This window comes from Ovis canadensis, chromosome 10 (genome assembly GCF_042477335.2).
Source record: "Ovis canadensis isolate MfBH-ARS-UI-01 breed Bighorn chromosome 10, ARS-UI_OviCan_v2, whole genome shotgun sequence".
NCBI classification, from domain to species: domain Eukaryota; kingdom Metazoa; phylum Chordata; class Mammalia; order Artiodactyla; family Bovidae; genus Ovis; species Ovis canadensis.
This window is the reverse complement of record NC_091254.1, coordinates 86428598-86449084: the sequence shown is the minus strand read 5'-3', so window position 1 is coordinate 86449084 and position 20487 is coordinate 86428598. Positions and strand designations below refer to the sequence as shown.

Below are 20487 nucleotides of genomic sequence, written 5' to 3'. Positions count from 1 at the left end.
TGTTTCATTTAGACCATTCACATATAAAATGATTATTAATATCATTGGATTAATATCTTCCATGTTTGCAACTGTTTTCTGTTCATTCCGCTTATTCTTTCTTTTTGCCCCCTTTTCCTGCCTTCTCTGTTTCTAATGGAGCAGTTTATATCATTCCATTTATCTCCTCTCTTAGCATATTAATCATTCCACTCTTTAAAATTTGTTAATGGTTGCCCTAGAGAGTGTGCAGGGCTTCCCCAGAGGCTCATCTGTAAAGAATCCATCTCCAAGGCAGGAGGCACAGGAGGCAGAGATGTGATCCTTGGGTTGGGAAGATCCCGTGAAGGAGAGCATGGCAACCCACTCCAGTATTCTTGCCTGGAGAATTCCATGGACAGAGGAGCAGGGCAGGCTACAGTCCATGGGACTGCAAAGAGTCGTCCCACACGACTGAGCGACTAACAAAACAACATTCTTTATTTTTAAGCTCCCAGTCCAATTGACTTCCCTTTATGTGGCAGGTCAGCCTGAGTTGGCAGAGGGTTCTGCCTGGAGCTAAGCCTTAGCCTTTAAGACCACAAATTTCCCAGAGGGAAAATCACGTTTGCCCCTGTCATGACATGGGGCTGTGTTGTGACAAATCCGGGCGTGTCACTGGTTCATCTTACCTCTTCCAATTCTGCACGTGTGTCATAATATACTCAGAGCTGGTAATGGGAATACCCATAACACAGAAGGTGTATTATCAAATCATGTGGATGAAGTGATCATCTTATGCACAACACCCCACCCCCTCCGCCCCCCTACGAAGTGCTACAAAATAGAGATTTTGCAAAGCAGTGGCCACATCTCCTTCACTACTTTGGAACATTTTTATGGAGTTGTGGATCTTTCCAATTTAAGCATTAAATTGAAACTGAACAAATTAAAAAAATAAAAACCGCCAAGGCTGTCCTGCATGCGTCCTTTCGCTTCCTGTCCAGCCTCTGTGCCCCCATGGACAATAGCCCACCATGCTCCTCTGTCCATGGGTTTCTCCTGGCAAGAATATGGAGTGGGTAGCCATGACAGTCTTCAGAGGATCTTCCTGACCCTAGGATCGAACCGACCTCTTCTGTTTTGCAGGTGGATTCTTTATCCACTGAGCCACCTGGGAAGCCCAAGTCCTTATGATTTTAAGTAAAAACTAAAACAAGGAAGGAATTCAACATAAATACACACTGAGCTATTACTATGTTTGAAGCCTCGTGCTAAATAGTCTCTAAAGCAAATTCCATCAAGGAGAAACACAAGCAAAGGCCTTTTACAGTAACATAACATCTAATAAAATTCTGTAGTTACTCCTTTCTAACCGAAGTACAGTTTTGCTACAACAGGCACTAAGATTTTCCAAAAGATGCACTCAGATTTCTCAACCTGGGTCAACCTCAAGGTTGTTAAGGATTACTCATTATTTAAAAATATGGAATTTTGTCCCATTGTTAGAGACCATGTTCCACTTTTAGCTTCAAATATAGTAACCTTGCTCTTGACCCAGGACATCCATCCCCTCTACCCCACTGACAAGCTTCCTGTCAACAGAGATCATGCTTTTAGCCCTAAAATGGGCATAACCTAAAGAGAAGGGAAATCACCTGCCAAGGCACAGAAATCTTAAATTCTTGCGTGCTTTGGCACATGGTCTTTATTCCGGTTTTCCCAAGGTTGCATTAGCTAGACTCTTCAAGGTCTCTTGCATCTACAGACTACTGCGATTAAAACGTATAAGGAATTCACATAAAGCTCCTGACTCTATGGGAAATTAGCTAGCTGAGGGTTTAGGCTAACCACAGGGTAGGAGTAAATCTGGTCTCTCTTTGAAAAACCTTCCAGGGGCTAGCATCCCCCGCCAGCAACAGAGCGCGCCGAGGTACCACGTGTCTGCACCAACAGCGGGATTGGCCCAGCGCTTTTTAGCTCTGCGGTCTAGACGCGCACGGTCCCGCCCAGCTGCCAGAGGAGCCAGGAGGCCGAGAGAAGAGGCTGGAGGGAGATCGCGGAGGGGAGGGGGCGGGAGGGGGGTGGGGGATCCGGAGGCTCCCGTGCCCGGGAATCTGGGAGGGCCCGGAGCGGCGCCAGGCGGCTCGCCTCGCCACAACTTGCCCAGAACACACAGGCCTCACCCTGCGCCCTGGAAGAAGGAGCCGGCCCACCGCTTCCCGCTTGGCTGCTCCTCGGCCTCCGCGGGCCCGCCTGCGCCAGCAGCACCCCTGGAATCTGCGTCCCCAGCCTTGCCCCCGTCCGCCTGCAGCGCCCGGCGCCCGCCCAGGAGCGCGCGGCTGGGGTGAGTCTAAGTCCGGGATGCGCCAGGCGTGCAGGGAAGGCCGGAGCATCTCGGTGCCGCGAAGCCGTGGCCTCCTCCGTCTTTTTCGCCGAAGCGAGCCAAGGCGCTGCAGACCCCGAGGGGCCTGCCTGCCGCAATCCTCACTCCCCGTTTGTCTTGCCTTCAGGGGACGGCGCCGAGGCACCACTGGAGGCCGCGTTCCCGGGCCTTTGTCTTTGTGGAGTCGGCGGGTCGGCCCAGCGGTGCGCCCGGGGCGAGAGACGCTGCACCCGGCTAGCGGCCCCGCTGAGGCTTGGGGGCCAGAGGGAATGGGAAAGCGGTCCCCCTTCTTTCCTGTTCCGGCCATCTTGCGATTCAGATTCAGCCTAGGGGCCAGCGTGGCCAACCACGCGGCGCTCGGGGCCAGGCTGGTGGCGGGGAGTGGAGGTGAGCGCCTCGGGGGCCCGCGCGCCTCCTCCCCCGAATACAGAGGGAGCGCGCGGAGAGACCCCCACCTTAATTTCCAAGGGCTTGAACCCAGAGCTCGGGTGAATTCCCCTAACAGGCCAGAGGCACAGGAAATACGAGGGACAGGGGCCGGGAGCTGACGTTTTACCTAACCAAGCGCCTAATTCATTCGGATCATCCTTTATCCACGTGTCCTTTTGGCAAATTCTTAACACCTTTTGTCTGCCTGACGTATACTAGGTGCTGGGGATATAACGGTGAGCAAGAGAGACCACCGCCCTTGTTCCCGCGGATCCTGCAGCCCAGTGGATGGAGTCCACGGTACCTAGACCTGCCAGGTTGGTGTCCTGACGCCTTTTAAGCAGACTGGGAAACTGAGGCCTAGGGCTGATATAACTTGTTCTAGGTCTGCACGTGTAAGAATCAGACCCTGAAGCTAGATCTGTAAGATTTGTATGCTGGCTGCAGTGAATTGGTACTAGCTCTTTTTCCCCCCAAAAATCCCATTCAGAATTATTGGGATGTATGGTTTCTGTGAAGTCTTATGAAGTGTATGCTTAAATTTTTGGATGCTTTCCTGTGGACTTATTTGTAGTTCTCAGTGTTTAGAAAGGGCTAGAAATGGTTGATATTACAATGTTGCTTCCAGTTACTCTCAACTGTATTTTCCTTTCTTCTGTTCTTTGGCTGTTAGGAAAGACAGAAATTTTCCTGATGGTTGGTCCAAACAGGGACTCCCTGGTGGACTGAGGGATGGCTGGCTTTTCCTCAGTTCCTGCATCTCAGGCAGCCCCCAGAAGACCTGGAGAATGAGAGGCCTGAGGTCTACAGGTTGCTGCTAGAAATAGTTTAGCCCCTCCAGAAAACAGAATGCAGCTGCCGCACAAGTTTGTAAGGTAAATACCAGGGCCCTATAAAGTTTCCCCTCCATATAATTGTTTTGAAAATGTATCCTTTTGGAAAGACAAGTAAAGTATTACACATTCTGGAAAGTTCTCTGGTTGGTAAGAGTTTTCCTGGTGGCTCAGATGGTAAAGAATCTGCCTGCAATGCAGGAGACCTGGGTTTGACCCCTGGGTCAGGAAGATCTCTTGGAGAAGGGAATAGCAACTCACTCCAGTCTCCCTCCCTGGAGAATCCCATGGACAGGGGATCCTGGCGGGCTACAGCCCATGGGATTGCAGAGTCAGGCACGACTGAAGGACTAATACACACATGCTCCATCAAATATAATTGACTACACTATAAATTTAATTCTTAAAACAACTATTAAGTATACTATACAAAATGGACCCTTAATATTCAGTGTACCCTTCAATGAGTTTTGACAAATGTATATATATCCCTAGGTATATCAACAGCCCAATCAGAATAGAGAACATTTTTTATTATACCCCCAAAGTGTCTATATGCCTTCTGGCAGCCAGCCCCCCTCCATCCCATTGATTTTTACAAAGATTTGTGGCTTAACGTTTTTCTGAGCTGCGTGTGAAAGATGAGGATGAATGGCTATTTCTTATCCCAAAACCTAAGGCGAGGGTCAGAGGCTGGCGGCTAGGATGTGGTTCCCCAAGCCTTAGGGACTTGGAGGGTGGTGTCTGGGGAACTGGGAAGTGTGTCCCCTGGAGGGGTGGTCCGCCGGCCTCTGGGGTCCAAGACGACTTCTCCTCTGATACCGCAGGACTCTGGGCGCCCGCTGACCGCGCGCTGGCCGCCTCGCACTTCGCTCCAGGTGCCCGCCCGGGGCGCTGCCATAGCAACGGCCTGGACGCCCAGACCTTAGGCCGCCGCCGCCGGGACCCGGCCTTCTCCCGCTCCCGAGGGGTGGGGCGGCGGCGGCCCGGGCCGGGAAGACGGGACTGCCCCCTCCCCCGATGCCGGCGGAGGCGGCGGATTTGCTTCTAAGCATGGTAAGGAGCCGGGAACCCGGGGATGCCCACCTGCACATGCGGCGGAGTGGGGTAGGGGGAACGATGTGGGGGACGGCGGGACCCCCAGCTCCCTCCGCCTCCCCCTGCTTCTCTCTCCTTCCCGCAGCCCTTTCAGAAGCACGTCTACTACCCGCTCGCCGCCGCCGGCGGCCTGGAGGCACCCGACGCCTCCGCAGCGGCCGCGGCGGGCGGGGCCGCCATGGCCTGTGGCCCCCCCAGCGCGGCGTCGGGCCCCCTGCCCTTCTTCCAGTTCCGCCCGCGGCTGGAGAGCGTGGACTGGCGGCGGCTGAGCGCCATCGACGTGGACAAGGTGGCGGGCGCCGTGGACGTCCTCACGCTGCAGGAGAACATCATGAACATCACCTTCTGCAAGCTGGAGGACGAGAAGTGCCCTCACTGCCAGTCAGGCGTGGACCCGGTGCTGCTGAAGCTCATCCGCTTGGCGCAGCTCACCATCGAGTACCTGCTGCACTCGCAGGAGTTCCTCACCTCGCAGCTGCACGGCCTGGAGGAGCGGCTGCGCCGGAGCCTGGCCGAAGGCGAGCACAGCAAGAAGCTCCTCACCAAGCAGGCCGGCGAGATCAAGCTGCTCAAGGAAGAGTGTAAACGCAGGAAGAAGTTGATCTCCACCCAGCAGCTGATGATCGAGGCCAAAGCCAGCTATTACCAGGTGGGACGCTGCCTCGCGATTGGCCAGTAAAGCCCTTCTTGCCTACTGGCTGGGATATTGAGAGTCCTTTCCTATTGCTCTGCCCTTTGTGGTTGTTTAAGATTTGTTTAAATCAGGAGAAAGTACTCTTTAAGCGAAAGAGTACTTTTAACTAACAGATGACATGGCTCATTACCTTGTGCAGACTAACACGGGGTTAATAATTTAACGAGCAGCCTTGTCTGCAGTGCTTTATTGAATTATCTAAAAGCTGGTGGTTCAAGAAGCTGTTTCCTCCTCCTAACAGGTGTAATGAAAAATAAACCAGGTGCAAATTGCTGTTGAGGTTGGGCCCCAACAGCAATGATATGGAATACTTGCATCTTGTGGATTTCCGCCCCCCCCTCATTTTTAAATTTTGAAATGTTGTAAAATTTACAGGAAGATTGCAAGAACAGTGCTAAGACTTCTTATACCCTTCAACTAAATCCACCAATTATTAGCATTTGCCACACTGGCTTTATTTCCTCTGTCTCTGTACCATGCTATTACTGTTAAGCCGTCTGGCAGTGAGTTGCAGAGTCCTAAATATTTCAATGTATATATTTTCGAAGAAGAAGAATACTTGCTAGTATAACAACACTGTTTTAAAATTCTTGTCTTTTTGTTCTTAATCTCCAGCTGTTTGTTCTTGAGCCCAAGATAAATATTGTCATTTTTGAGTGTAATGAAGTCAGTGTATGTATCTTTTATGAATTAGGTGGAGAAAGGAAGAATGCTTGAAGATATCAAAGTAGGCAATAGACTGACAGAGACTGATTTCACACCCAGTCATTTTGGCTAAATAGGACTGAACAGGCCTGAGTGGATTTAGGGAATGGTGGAGCCAAAGCGGGAGAGAGTGTAGAGAAATGAGTGTGGGTGCAGAAAGCAGTGTGATGAATTGTCCTCAGGACCATCCCAATAGGAGCCTTGGGAGAAGTGTACTTACACTAGGTGAACTGCCAGGAAAGAATCCTGTTAGAAAGTCTTAATGTTTAGCCTTGGGTACACAACCCCTAGATGAAATCATCAACGATCCCAGATATCAATAATTGCCTATTTGTTTCATAAATGCTATTTAAAAACTAAATATTGATAAATAGTGCCGAGATGGTTCTCTAGAAATATATTATTGTACAATGGATAGAATGGCTTCTGTTTAAAACCTTTAAATAAAGTGCAACTGACTTTGATGTTAAGCAGTGAAACATTAAAACCTGTAACATAAAAATTTTATGTTTATAAACATTTTTTCATTCTTTTGGTTATCATAGAAACAGCTGTTAGTAAAAGAAGACTGTAAAATGTTAATGATATATGAGGATAATAAACTAATGGCACACTTCTATCAAATGAGTGGAACCTGCCAACTCTTGACCGCTCAACAGACTCTCTGGGTGGTAGTGGTAGCTGTATGGCATGCCCGGGGATGGCCAAGAAGAGGAAGGAAAGACCACACCACCTTTTCCTACTTAGTGTATTTAGTGTAGGTACACTCTGCCCTCTATTAAGTGATTTGCCGTGGTCTCTTTGTGGAGCTCTTGAGCTGTGAGAGCATTTAGGGTGACAACTCCAGAGTTATTCTACTTGGGTTTGAATCCCAGCTATTCCTCTGCACAAGTCATTTAACTTCTAAACCTTAGTTTCCTCATTTGGAAAATAAGAGCCTTAGTAGCAGAATCCCATGAGATAATGCATGTAAGCATGAGGTGGTCGGTTTAGGTGGTTTAGTCACTAAGTCGTGTCCGACTCTTGCGACCCCATGGACTGTAGCCCTCCAGTCTCCTCTGTCCTTAGGATTCTCCAGGCAAGAATACTGGAGTGGCTTGCCATTTCCTTCTCCAATAGCATGAGGAAGGCTCAGTAAATAACATCTGACAAGTGGACATTGATATCTGCGGGGCTTCTCCATAGTGAGCTGTGGTTACCTGTGATCTATGTCTTTGTGATATAATGAATAAGCCTAAGGCAAAACCTGAAGAGGAAAGCATGTAAATAGCGCAGTAGGACTGAAGCAGCAAAATCCAGACTGAGAGAAACTTAGCAGGACAAATGTTCATTTTCTTTATCAAGAAAGTTATAAGGAAAAGAGAGCTGGAGGTTCAACCTATAGACTAGCAGAGAATTAAGAGACAAAACAACTAACTGCAAGACATAACTTTATTTGGGTCCTGATTCAAAACAAAGTGCAAAGGATGTCCCTGGTGGTCCACTGGCTAAGACCCTGTGCTCCCAATGCGGGGGGCCCAGGTTCCGTCCCTTGTCAGGGAACTAGATTCCACATGCCACAACTAAGACCTGGTACAGTCAAATAAGTAATAAAAATAATTATTATTTTTTTTTAAATGCAAAGATGTTTTCTAAGGCAATGTGTGAAATATTGGGAAAAAAATAATTGGTTGGATATTTGTCAATAAGGAATTTACACATTTTAAAAGGTGGGATGATAATATTATGATCGTGTTAAAAGAAAATCCTTTCGGAGATAGATTCTGAAATATTGACAGATGAAATACATGATATCCAGGATTTACTAAGAATAGTCCTAGGAAAGGATATAGATGAACAAGTTGATTGGTTTTTGTTGTTTTTTGTTTAAAAATTATGTTAAAAAGTAGAGAATAGAGATATTGGCAAGATTGGTTTTTTTCAGTAAGTTCGTCTTAGGAGGCCAAATATTCCTAAGCATGTGATCAGTGATCTGTTAATGCTGGGCTCTGGGGATAAAGCTGTGAATAAAGAGAAGAGAGTTCATACTCTCAGGAAGCTGACATTCTAGATCCTAGAGGAACTGGACAGGAGATAAGAAGCAAAGGAAGTAACTAAACCTGATAATATTAAGTGGTGAGATGGACAATGATGCGAAAAGACAGTGCCTGGCAGGGAGCATATCCAGGAAGATTTCTTAAGGACGTGCGGCACAGCCCCAGCATGGAAGATGTTCCATAAATGACATCTCGAATGTTGGGAAGGAGCCAGACTTCCACGGGAAAGTCTGGGGAAAATTCAGGCGGGGGACTGGCCAGTGCAGAGTGTCTGAAGCTGGCCTGCGTAAGGGACAGGAAGAAGGCTGGCATGGCTGGAGTGTCACGGACAAGTTGGTGCTGGTGGGCTGGGAACCAGCTGTGTAACGGGAGCAGCCTCAAGGGTTCCAGGAACCACCATGTTGGGCTCCGTTAACTGAGATGGTTTTCACTGGCATGTGTTCAGTTTGGGAAGAACACCCCGGGTGTAAATGTCTTTTTAGCTATGCTTTCAGCATCAGTTGCCAGGCTGGTTTCTCTTGGGGAAAAGCCCCCAAGAGGGAGTGCTTCAGGTACCCAGATTTTAATTCAAATTAGGTGGAAGGGAACTTGTTAGAGACACTTGGATTCATTGCTTTCTCCTTTTCAGTGTCATTTTTGTGACAAGGCCTTTATGAACCAAGCTTTCCTACAAAGTCATATTCAGCGCCGTCACCCTGAAGATTCGCATCTTGGTAAGTAGTGAGCTCTGCTTCAGAGAGCTATTTTCTTTAGCCCTATAATAAAGATACTATTTCTGGTAGCTTTTTCTTTTTTCAGTGAGACATGGTCCAAAGCATCTCTCAATCCTTTTAAAAGAAAGTGTCATAGTCCTTGTTTGAACACTCATTAAGTGAATATTGATCCCCTGTGATGTGCCATGCACTGCATTAGGGCTCAAGGATGCAGCCATAAGCAAAACAGACCCTGTCTGGCTCTCTTACATCCTAATAGAGGGTATCGAGGAGTCATGTCTAAACAAATGAGTGATGTTTCCAAGTGGCAGCAAGTGCAATGAAGAAAATAAAGTAGGAGAATGGGACTGAGAGTGACTCCTGGTGGTCAGCCAAGGCCTCATTAAGGAGGTGATATTTAATCAGAAACCAGAATGATAAGGGGGTTCCGGCATGCAGGAAATCTAGGAAATGAAGATCTCAGGCAAAGGGAATTCTCGCTGTCAGGTGTGTTTAGGGGGCGGTGCAGGCCGGTGTGTTTAGGGAACAGATAAAAGTGGTGGAGCAGAGTGAGCAGAGGTGGGCTAGGAAGGGGCCGGGTCACGTAGGGCCTCAAATGCCCTGGTTAGGAATGTGGGCGATTTAATCAGCATAATGAGAAGCCGCTGGAGGATTTCAAGTTGAAGGGGTGGGGACATGATGTAATTTGGACTGGTATTTTTATATTTTTTTTGGCTGAGCCACTCAGCTTATGGGATCTTAGTTCCCTGACCAGGGATCCAAAGCACTGCCAGTGAAAGCGCCAAGTCCTAACCATGCGATGGCCATGGAATTGCCTCCAATTTGTACCTTTACATGACCCATCTACTAGTGGGCAGGGAACAGACGGTAGGGATGGAGGTGGAAGCAGGTTGAAGCTTGAGGAGGCTGCAACAGGTAGCCCAGGGGAGAGAAGGCGGCAGCCGGACCAGGACGGGAGGTGGGAGACATGGAGATGGAGAGGATTTATTCTGGACACAGAGCCCACAGCCATGTGACTCCACATGGGAGCTGGAGATGAAGTAAAGATGATCCTGGGCTTCTGTCCTGTAGAAATGGGTGAATGGTTATCATGTTTACTGAGGGGAGGACCAGGAGGGGAGCACATTGAGGGAGGAAGAAGGATGGGGAATTTGGGTTGGCTCTGGGTACACTCAAGTCACACATATAGTCGCCATGCATGTGAGGATGCTGGAGGTCAAGGTGGAGGCCCAGGCTGGAGATAAAAACCTGGGAGAAGTTAGCAGAACTGGGCTGGATGAGGTCACTTAAAAAGAGAAGACAACTCAGGGCCAGCCCTCCACTAGGAGTCCAGGAGGAGCAGCTGACAGTGAGAAATTGCAGTGATGGAGGCAGGAGGGAAGTGGAGAGTATGTTGTCATGGAAACCAAGGGGCATGAGGGTTTCAAGGAGGAGGCAGTGACCCGCAATGATCTTGAGGCACAGAGTAAGATAAAGACCAAGAAGTGACCAAAAGCCGTTGGTGGCCTTGACATTATGGCAGCAAACTGCTGGGGACAAAAGCTGGACTGGAGTGAGCTGAGCTGAGGATCCGGCAAGGAAGTGGTCATGTCGATTACAGCCATTTATTTCAGTAACGTTTGCTGGGAGAGAAAGCAGGGACAGGAGGCAGTATCTCGAGGGAAAGTGGGACCAAGGGAAGATTATTATCTTATTTGCAGTGAGAGATACTAAGATGTGTTTGGGTGCCAGTGTGAATTAACCAGTGCCTAGAGGGGCTAATTGAAGGAACAGAAGAGGGGAGGGGCTCTGTGGCTTGGAAGGAACCAGGTTTGCAACTAATCTAAATGTTCTCAGAAGCGAAGAATGCAAGGCCTGTTTCTCCATGAGCAGATCAGAGATTGCCACAGTAACCCATGGAAATGCTCATTATGATCTAAATGTTTTTGGTACCTGGACGTTTATACTTCTAGCTTGTTACTCACTACCTGTACCTGCTTTTCCCTCCCTTTTGGGCTTGTTTCCATTTCTGCCTATTTCTGAAAGATTTATTTAGGAGACAGCTGAGCTTTGTATAAACAACATGAATAGCATAAAATTCCACTTATAAGCCATGAATCGTGGATACGGTTTAACAGTATATTGGAGAAATTGGGGAGATTAAATATATTTTAAATTAACCTATCATTCTTCAGTGTGAAACTGACCTTCTTTCTCTTCTGTTTCAGTATCTTATTCTATCTCATACTCGTTTCAGAGAGTATTTCAGACTCTGAAATGAGTATTATTTCTTCAGGTCATCTTTGAGATTCTGACTTTCTACTTTGGTTTCCATACCTTTCATGTCTACACTCACAGACACATGTATATCCATTCAGTCATGTGTACATCTGCATGTAAGTACATGAACATAAGTGTTCTTCCCTTCACTTGTTGCTTCCTTTAACAACTTCTCAGTAGTTCATTTTTGCCCCGTGGATGGGTTGTGGCCCAAGTTTGCATTTTGAGTGCCAGCCTCTGCTTGTCTGAGCACTGATGACATGTTCAGGAGAGTTCCGTGGGAGCCAGAAAGATGGTGACCATAGAGATTTCAATATTGAGGTATCTGCGGTTGAAGCTGTTAATTTCCTTTCTCTGATTGAGACAGGCGTCTTGGAGAAGAGCCCAGGATTATTCCTTTGCTCCCTGAACGGGCTCTCACCCTGCCTCTGCAGGGTTAATCCAACCTCAACCCAGTGGCTGAAAGAATCTGCTTAAAAATAATTCGGTGCCCAACGATGCAAAGGGCTGAAAATACAAAGTAAAGAGTAAAGTTGGCTCGTGTAGCATGAAAAAGAGTAATATCCCAAGAAAAAGCAGTTTCCTTTGTCTTTGTCTTATTAGTAGCACTGTACCCTGTAAGTTTTCCAATGGGTTTCTAAGAGATGGTATTTTAACGATATTTCTGTTACAACAGAGTATAAGGCAAGGGCTCAGACGGACAAGCTCCAAAGTGAGATCGACATGTTGAAGGAGCAGCTGCAGCTCACCAAGTCTCAGCTAGAGGCTGCACAGCATGCCCACGCAGTCAGGCTCTCTAAGGTATGAGGCTGAATTCTGAAGCAGTGATGTGTTGGGAAGGATTGGGGTTCATCCCCTTTAAATATTCAGTAGAGTTCACCAGTGAAACCATCAGGTCCTGAACTTCTCTTCATTGGGAGTTTCTCTTGATTACTGATTCAGTCTCTTCTCCTTATTGGTCTGTTTGAATTTTCTGTTTCTTCATGATTCAGTCTTGGCAGATTGTATAGTCTCTAGGAATTTTTGAGACTTTGGACCTCTGTGTTTATACTTTAAGAGATGTAAGGACAAAAGGATGCTATGTGCTGCCTCTGGTTTGGGAAAAATCATTGTGCACAGACCTCCCTTTATACGCAGTGTTTTTTGCAACAAAACAAGAAAGGCCTAACTGAAATTTGCAAGTCTCACCGACCCATGTGAGGTGAAGCTGTGCCCATTTATTTAAAATTCTGCAGGCTTGCTTCATGTCAGAGCTTTTAAAGCCATGTATTAAATCAATTTCAGGAATATGAAATGCAGAAAACAAAAGAGGAAGAATTTCTGAAGTTATTCGATAGATGGAAAGAAGAAGAAAAGGAGAAACTAGTTGATGAAATGGAAAAAGTCAAGGAAATGTTTATGAAGGAGTTTAAAGAACTGACTTCTAAGAACTCAGCATTAGAATACGTGAGTATTAAACCTAGGAGTCCTCATAGCATCGACAGAGTTGTGGCCTTTAGGGGTGGCATAACAGTGGCAATGTGGCCCTCAGACCCACAAGTTCCTTTATCGTGCCCTGGCCCAGACTCCCATCCTCCCTGAGAGCCTAGGGAGCTCGGGCATATGGAAAACAGAGCAAGTCCTTAAAAGCAGGAGCTCTGGCCCCAAACCCCAGTGCAGAACACTTGGTACATTTGGGTCAGATCAGAGAAGGGCCCTCTTGCTTAACTCATTAGGTTTGGATAGCCTGAAACCATAACCCCTTCCCCAAGTTTTGGAGCTTTCCAAAGGAACTTTCTAGAAAGACTGACACAGATCTCCAATGTGGGAGAAAGAAGCTGACCCAGAAAAACAGGCCTGTTCAGTCTGAGTGAGGTGGGTGAGCTGGATGTGATTAAATGCAGCCCCTCCCGCTTCCCTGTGGGAGCAGCCTTGGTCCCAGGGAAGCAAAGGAGACCAGGGAAGATTCTTGAGCTCCCTCTAGGGGCAACATGTTTTAGAAACTGAAACAGAGGTGTAGTTTGGGAAAACTGTGAAGATCCTTCTCTAAAACGCCCTGAACCCTCTCATGGGGATGGGCAAACTATGACTTGGGACTCAAATCTAGCAAACCACCTGATTTTGTATGGCCCTTGATCTAAGAAAGGGTTTTACTCTTTAAAGTGGCTGAACAAAGTCAAAAGGAAATACGTTTCATGACATGAAAATGGTATCAGTTGGCCTTCCGGTGTGTCTACAAGAGAGTATTTTGGAATACAGCTGTGCCTCTACACTTTCTCTATGGAGCTTCTGTGCTGCCGCCATGGAGTTGAGTCACTGTGACACCTTACGTGTCTCCAAAGTCAAATACTATCTGGCTCTTTACAGAAAAAGTTTGCCAGCCGCTGTCTATAAAGCAAATGTGGCCCAGGGTTAGTTAGCTATTGGTGGCAGTGAAATGGATGTTCATTATACTGTCCTTTCAGCCTTTCCGTAAGTTGTAATTTGCAGATAAAAAGTTGAGGGGAAGTTAACGTGGGGTGGCTCACTGTGTCTTTTCTGTGGGGCTTCCTTCAGGCAACTCCCTGTTGGTTCAGATGTCCCCACATCATCTCCCTTGGATCTGAGCATCAGAGCTCTTGGACAGTTGTTGTTGTTCAGTTGCTCAGTCGTGCCTGACTCTTTGCAACACCGTGGACTGCAGCATGCCAGGCTTCCCTGTCCTGCACCATCTCTTGGAGTTTGCTCAAACTTGGAGCTGGTGATGCCCTCCAACCATCTCATCCTCTGTCGCCCCCTTCTGGCCGCCTCACTAAATCACCCAGTCTATCAACTGCACCCAATTCCTGTTTCTGGTAACTGTTAACCTGCCCATCACCCATCGCCTAAGATTAGAAAGTTAGGTTTTCCTTTCCCCTTTTCACCCTGTGCATATTCTTTTATTGGAAGAAGTAAAACAGGAAAACCGCTGTGAAGAGAAGCACGATGAGTGTCTTGTAGGATAGTCAGATTTAATGTATGGCTACAGGCTCCCCAATTTTGTTCTCTGTTTGTCTTTATTTCTTAATTAAAAATTAAAAACATTATTTTTTTGGCTGTGCTGGGTCTTCATTGCTCTGCAGGCTTTTCTCTAGCTGCGGAGAGCTGCGGCTATCCTCTAGCTGTGAAGCTCAAGCTTCTCATTGCAGTGGTTTCTCTTGTTGCAGGGCATGGACTCTAAGACACGCCAGCTTCGGTAGTTGTGGCCTGTGGGCTCAGGAGTTGCAGCTCCCAGGCTCTAGAGCACGGGCTCAATAGTTGTGGCGCACGGGCTTAGTTGCTCCGCGGCATGTGGGATCTTCACGGATCAGGGATTGAACCCGCGTCTCCTGCATTCGCAGGTGGATTCTTTACCACTGAGCCACCAGGGAGGCCCTCTGCTTCAGTCTTATAGAAGTATGAACATTTTTACCAGTGATTTTTACTTCTTTTTTATAGCAATTGTCAGAAATCCAGAAGTCCAATATGCAGATCAAGTCTAACATAGGCACGCTAAAAGATGCGCATGAGTTTAAAGAAGAACGTCCACAGCATCCCCAGGATTTCCAAAATGTGATGCAGCTACTTGACAATCAGGTATGTAGAAGTGGGTGACTACTGATTTTTCTTGGTGAGGTAATTTATAGGTGACAGCATCTAAGAAAAAGTGTCTCTTTCAGTGATGGTGACAGTGGCTAATTCTTTTTTTCTTGTCTCCTATTGCATATGTAACTCATAATAGATGTTCATTAGATACTTCAGTTCAGTCACTCACTCGTGTCCGATTCTTTGCAGCCCCACGGACTGCAGCATGCCAGGCTTCCCTGTCTATCACCAACTCCTGGAGCTTACTCACACTCATGTCCATCGAGTCAGTGATGCCATCCAAGCATCTCATCCTCTGTCGTCCCCTTCTCCTCCTGCCTTCAATCTTTCCCAGCATCAGGGTCTTTTCAAATGAGTCAGTTCTTCGCATCAGGTGGCCAAAGTGTTGGAGCTTCAGCTTCAGCATCAGTCCTTCCAATGATTATTCAGGGCTGATTTGCTTTAGGGTGGACTGGTTGGATCTCCTTGCAGTCCAAGGGACTCTCAAGAGTCTTCTCCAACACCACAGTTCAAAAGCATCAATTCTTTGGCGCTCAGCCTTCTTTATTAGATACTTACTGATTGCCTAATAGATGTGGATACAGAACGTCTGGCAAAGTTGTTTAATTTTTCCTCAAATGATATATGTTTGAATTAGTTTATATTACTTCAGTAGTTATTTTTCATGTTTCAGATGAAGGCCCACTTTCGAAAGGCATAGAAAGGCATTTTGAAGCACAGACTGTTTTTTCAGAGCGTATAAGCTGCACTGGTGAACTGATGATCTTTTACACATATCAGATGAATTACAGTCATCTGGAAGTGAACCTCAGTAATCAGTACGGCCTTCATCCTGGCTCTTTTGGTCACAGTGACTTAGGAGAACTTTTTTTAGCCAGAAAACAGAGATTAAAGCATATGAAGTCATGATTTTTTTTTCAAAAAGCAGTATTACATCATTTTAAAAAGTAAATGTGTTTTTCAGGGACCTATTGTATAACACATGGAACTACTCAATGTTCCGTGGCAGCCTGGATGGGAGGGGTTCTGGAGGAAAATGGATACATGTATGTGGATGGTTGAGTCCCTTCGCTGTTCCCCTGAAACTATCACAACATTGTTAAACGGTTCTGCGTGTGTGTGCTAGGTCATTTTAGTTGTGTCCGACTCTGTGTGACCCCCTGGACTGTAGCCCGCCAGGTTCCTCTGTCCATGGGATTTCCCAGGCAAGAATACTGGAGTGTATTGCCATGCCCTCCTCCAAGGGATCTTCCCAACCAAAGGATCGAACCAGCATCTGTTTTGTCTCCTTCATTGGTAGGCAGGTTCTTTACCACTAGCGCCAGCTGGGAAGCCCAACCAGCTATACCCTAAGACAAAATTTAAAAAATTTTTTTAAAAGTGTTTGTGAATATGGACTGCAACTACAGCTTCTTGTCTTGCCTCTCTCCCCCGAATCTACCTTCTGCATTGCAGCCAGGCTGACCACATCACCACCCTGCCTAAAATCCTTTGGTGTCTCCCCCTTTTTCACAGAAAAAACTCTAGAACCGTTAACCAGGATTCAGAGTCCCTGGGCATCTGGTCCTGCTATCTCCCACCATTCTTGGCTTTACCTTGACACACCAGCAGTGCCTAAAAGCGCCTGGTTCCAGCTTTCTTTGTCATGTACTTCCTAGTTTTTAGGCGCCATCACTTACTCAGCTGGAATGGCATCTCTTCTGGAAAGTTCTCCTGGGCCTCTGGGTTAATGCATGCCACAGTCCTCCAAGCTGGACCTGACCACGTGCACATTATGTGGAAACCTCCCATTGTTATATCCACCTTCCCCCCGACCGCCCCCAGGGAGGGCAGGGCCCGCCTCTTAGTCCTCTACCAGCCTGGTGGCACCAGTAGTAAAGAACCCGCCTGCCAATGCAGGAGACATAAGAGGCACTGGTTCAGTCCCTGGGTTGGGAAGATCCCCTGCAGGAGGGCATGGCAACCCATGCCAGTATTCTTGCCTGGGAAGTCCCATGGACAGAGGAGCCTGGAGGTCTACAGTCCAGGGGGTCGCAGAGTTGGACACAACTGTTGCGACTTAGCATGCATGCACACAGCCTGCTGCAGCTGCCCAATGAGGTGCAGATACACGGTAGGGAATCAGGAAATGGGTCCTGATGGTTGCTCCCAGCAGGCTGCTCTCTCACTAGTTGAGGGACTCGGCTATGAAACTCTCAGGTGCCAAGTGAATTTGTCTGAGGCCTTCCTGTGAGCTCTGTCAGTGCATAACCCATAGACTCAGAAACCGTGACGTTTCCTTTTGACGTCTTAGGTTGGCAGGCTAACACCTGGTTTTTTTAAATGAAGTTTTATTGAAACACAGAGCTTCCCTGGTGGCTCAGACGATAAAGAATCTGCCTGCAATGTGGGAGACCTGGGTTCTATACCTGGGTAGGGAAGATCCCCTGGAGGAGGGCATGGCAACCCACTCCAGTATTCTTGCCTGGAGAATCCCCATGGACAGAGGAGCCTGGCTGGCTACAGTCCATGGGATTACAGAGTCGGATTGGATTGAACAGCTAAGCACTAAGACGCAGCCTTGCTACTATGTATCATCTGTGGCTGTTCATTCACATATTACTTATGGCTGTTGTCCCATTCCTGGTAGTAGTGCGTCATCTGGCCCCCCCGAGTCTAACATATTTTCTGTTAGCCCCTTAATAGAAAATATTTGTTGACCTCTGCCTCAGCATGTAAGGTGAAAACCAGGTGCAAGTGTGATTAGTTTCTGACTGTATTCGTCTTTAAAAATGGCTGCTAAAATGTTACCCAAATAGTTGGGTTTCCTAGATACTCACTGAAAAAGAAGCTCTCGTTCTGAGTAGATGTCATTATTATGAGAGCGTGCTAAGTGGCTTCAGTCATGTCTGACTCTTTGCGACCCAATGGACATAGCCCACCAGGCTCGTCTGTCCATGGAATTTTCCAGGCAGAAATACTGGAGTGGGTTGTCATGCCCTCCTCCAGGGGATCTTCCCTACCCCGGGATCAAACCCACGTCCCTTATTTCTCCTCCATTGGTAGGCAGGTTCTTTACCACTAGTGACACCTGGGAAGCCCGTCATTATTATAGGTGGACCTAAATTTCTCCTATTTTACTGTTTTGCAGGAAAGCAAGTGGACAGCTCGTGTTCAGGCTCTTCATCAAGAACACAAGAAAGAAAAGAGCCGGGTAAGATTAAGAAATGATTGGCCTATAGAAAGTGGGTCTTTCTGAAAAGAATATTTGCTCTCTTTATAATTAAGATAGTATTTGTCCGCTGAAAACAATTTGTAGAGAAATGTATAACAAAAACTTAAATTACTTATAATTCCAATACCAAAGATAACCAGTGCTACTGCTTTGTTATAATTTCTTCAGTCTTTTTGATGCTGTAAATGTGCTTCTTTAGGTATAGAAACCCATACATATAATTTGTCTCACAGTTTTAAAATTATGCCTTATATCTATAACTTTATACATTTTAATTTAATATATCATAAACATTTTCCTATGTTTTAAAATATTCTTCAAAATCGTGATTTTTTTTAATGACTCCATGATGATCTTACTGATGTATCATCAACTATTTAATCTCTTCTTCATTGTTGAATACATATTTCTAATTTTTCTACATTACAGAGTGGCAATCTAAGTTTTGAATACAGGCCTATCTTGTTTTATTGCACTTTGCAGATAATTGTGTTTTATATAAATTGAAGGTTTGTGGCAACCCTGCATTGTCAGATGATGCATTTTTTAGCGATAAAGTATTTTTAATTAATGTATATATATCGTTTTTTAGACATAATGTTATTGCACACTTAATGGGCCACAATGTAGTGTAACATAACTTTTACATGCAGTAGGATACTAAAAAATTCATGCGACTCATTTATTGCAATTTGGCTCTATTGCTATGATCTGGAACTTAATCCACGGTATCTCCAGGTCTATCTATAAAAATGAGGATTGTTTATATTAAAGTCACTTTTTAAGTCATTTTAATGAAAACAAAAATTAATTGTAACACCTATTTCCTTTCTGCTGGGTACATCAGAAATTTAAGTGTTAAGATGCTTTTATAATAGTGCAAAAATATAAAATAAATTTATTTGAGATTTTTAGGTAGGAAAACATCTGTTTGTTTTTTCCCTTTATTTTTTCTTATTTATTTATTTTTAAATTTTTATTTTTACTTCATTTTACTTTACAATACTATATTGGTTTTGCCATACATTGACATGAATCCACCACGGGTGTACATGCATTCCCAAGCATGAACCCCCCCTCCCACCTCCCTCCCCATAACATCTCTCTGGGTCATCCCCGTGCACCAGCCCCAAGCATGCTGTATCCTGCATCGGACATAGACTGGCGATTCGATTCTTACATAATAGTACACATGTTTCAATGCCATTCTCCCAAATCATCCCACCCTCTCCCTCTCCCTCTGAGTCCAAAAGTCTGTTATACACATCTGTGTCTTTTTTGCTGTCTTGCATACAGGGTCGTCATTGCCATATATGTGTTTTGTAGCCCTTTGTATCCCCTTTTGGGCAAACAGGATAGACTGGGTGGCTGATAAACAACAGAAACTTATTTCTCATGGTTCTATTGCTCCAGCAATTGGACAGAGAGAGTTTGTTAAAAATAGTGGCTGGCCTATGAGTAGATGTAACACCCAATTCATTTCTCCAACCTAAGCCACCCTTCTGAGCTCCAGATGAGATAGCCAGCTTGGTACTCGGCCTCTGCACAACTTTTTAAATGTCATGTGTCTAAAATGAGGTCCTTGGGTTTGTTCCCAGACATCTTTTTCTTTTTGGTTGATGGCATCCTTGTTCACTCAAGTGCAGACATTGATTCCCATCTCTTCCTCAACTCTCAGTTCCAGGCTATTGATGGGTCCTGCTGAGTATCTCATATCCATGTTTTTCCGGACATTTCTATGCCTTCCATTGCTTCTCCACTGAGCTCCCAGCATTTCCAAAAGGGAAACCCCTTTTGGGTCTATCCAGTCTCCCAGTTCCAGCCTTCCTCTTGTAATCTGCTCTCTGCAGAGCAGACAGAACAACCTGGCTACTCAGCTCATCCTGATCCTCTCTCTCAACCTACTATTTTAGCTATGATGGCCTTCTGGTAATTTATAGAACACACAGCCTTTTTTCTCCTTGTACATGTGGTTTTTTACTTCTGGGAGGTACTTCCCCTTGCTCCTTATGCAGCTGGCTCCTTCCCCTCTGATTTAGTTTTCTCTGAAAGTGAAAGTGTTAGTCACTCAGTTGTGTCCTACTCTTTGTGATCCCGTGGACTGTAGCCCACTAGGCTCCTGTCTCCATGGAATTCTCCAGGCAAGAGTACTGGAGTGGGTTCCCACTCCCCCCTTCTCCAGGAGATCTTCCCAACCCAGGGATCAAACCCAGGTCTCCTGCATTGCAGGGAGATTCTTCACCATCTAAGCTACCAGGAAAGCCCTAGTTTTCTCTGCTGTTCCAAATTACTACAGATTTAGTATGTCACAGTTTCTATGGGATAGGAGTCCAGGCACGGCTTAGCTGGGTCTTCTGCTTGGGGTTTCGTGAGCTGCATTGGAGGTGTCAGCCGAGCTGTCTCCTCTGGGGCTCTGGGGCCTCTTCGAAACCTGTTCAGATGGTTGGCAATGTGCAGTTCCCTATGGTCAGCCGTGGGAGTCAGGGTGGAGTGAGACCCTCAGCTCCGCAGTTCACAACCTGACTGTGACTTCTTCAAGGCCAATAGGAGAGCATCGCTCCTGCCTTCATTCTCCTCCTT

At 46.4% G+C, this 20487-nt stretch overlaps 1 protein-coding gene across 7 annotated transcripts in view; it reads left to right on the top strand.

The window, feature by feature from the left end:
- The first annotated feature begins 1921 nt into the window (after nucleotides 1-1921).
- The window catches only part of DZIP1 (DAZ interacting zinc finger protein 1), a 50288-nt gene continuing 31722 nt past the window's right edge, over nucleotides 1922-20487 (top strand). For 2 of the 7 annotated variants that reach the window (XM_069601907.1, XM_069601905.1), the window contains exons 1-11: nucleotides 1977-2305; nucleotides 2472-2731; nucleotides 2993-3090; nucleotides 3447-3648; nucleotides 4434-4662; nucleotides 4790-5353; nucleotides 8768-8852; nucleotides 11788-11912; nucleotides 12396-12557; nucleotides 14547-14684; nucleotides 17824-17886. In XM_069601907.1, coding sequence (XP_069458008.1) covers nucleotides 4627-4662; nucleotides 4790-5353; nucleotides 8768-8852; nucleotides 11788-11912; nucleotides 12396-12557; nucleotides 14547-14684; nucleotides 17824-17886 — 1173 coding nt within the window. In that variant the 5' untranslated portion in view covers nucleotides 1977-2305; nucleotides 2472-2731; nucleotides 2993-3090; nucleotides 3447-3648; nucleotides 4434-4626. Of the gene's footprint in view, nucleotides 2306-2471; nucleotides 2732-2992; nucleotides 3091-3446; nucleotides 3649-4433; nucleotides 4663-4789; nucleotides 5354-8767; nucleotides 8853-11787; nucleotides 11913-12395; nucleotides 12558-14546; nucleotides 14685-17823; nucleotides 17887-20487 lie in introns of all 7 variants that reach the window. The other 5 variants (XM_069601906.1, XM_069601904.1, XM_069601910.1 and 2 more) reach the window with 3 other exon arrangements.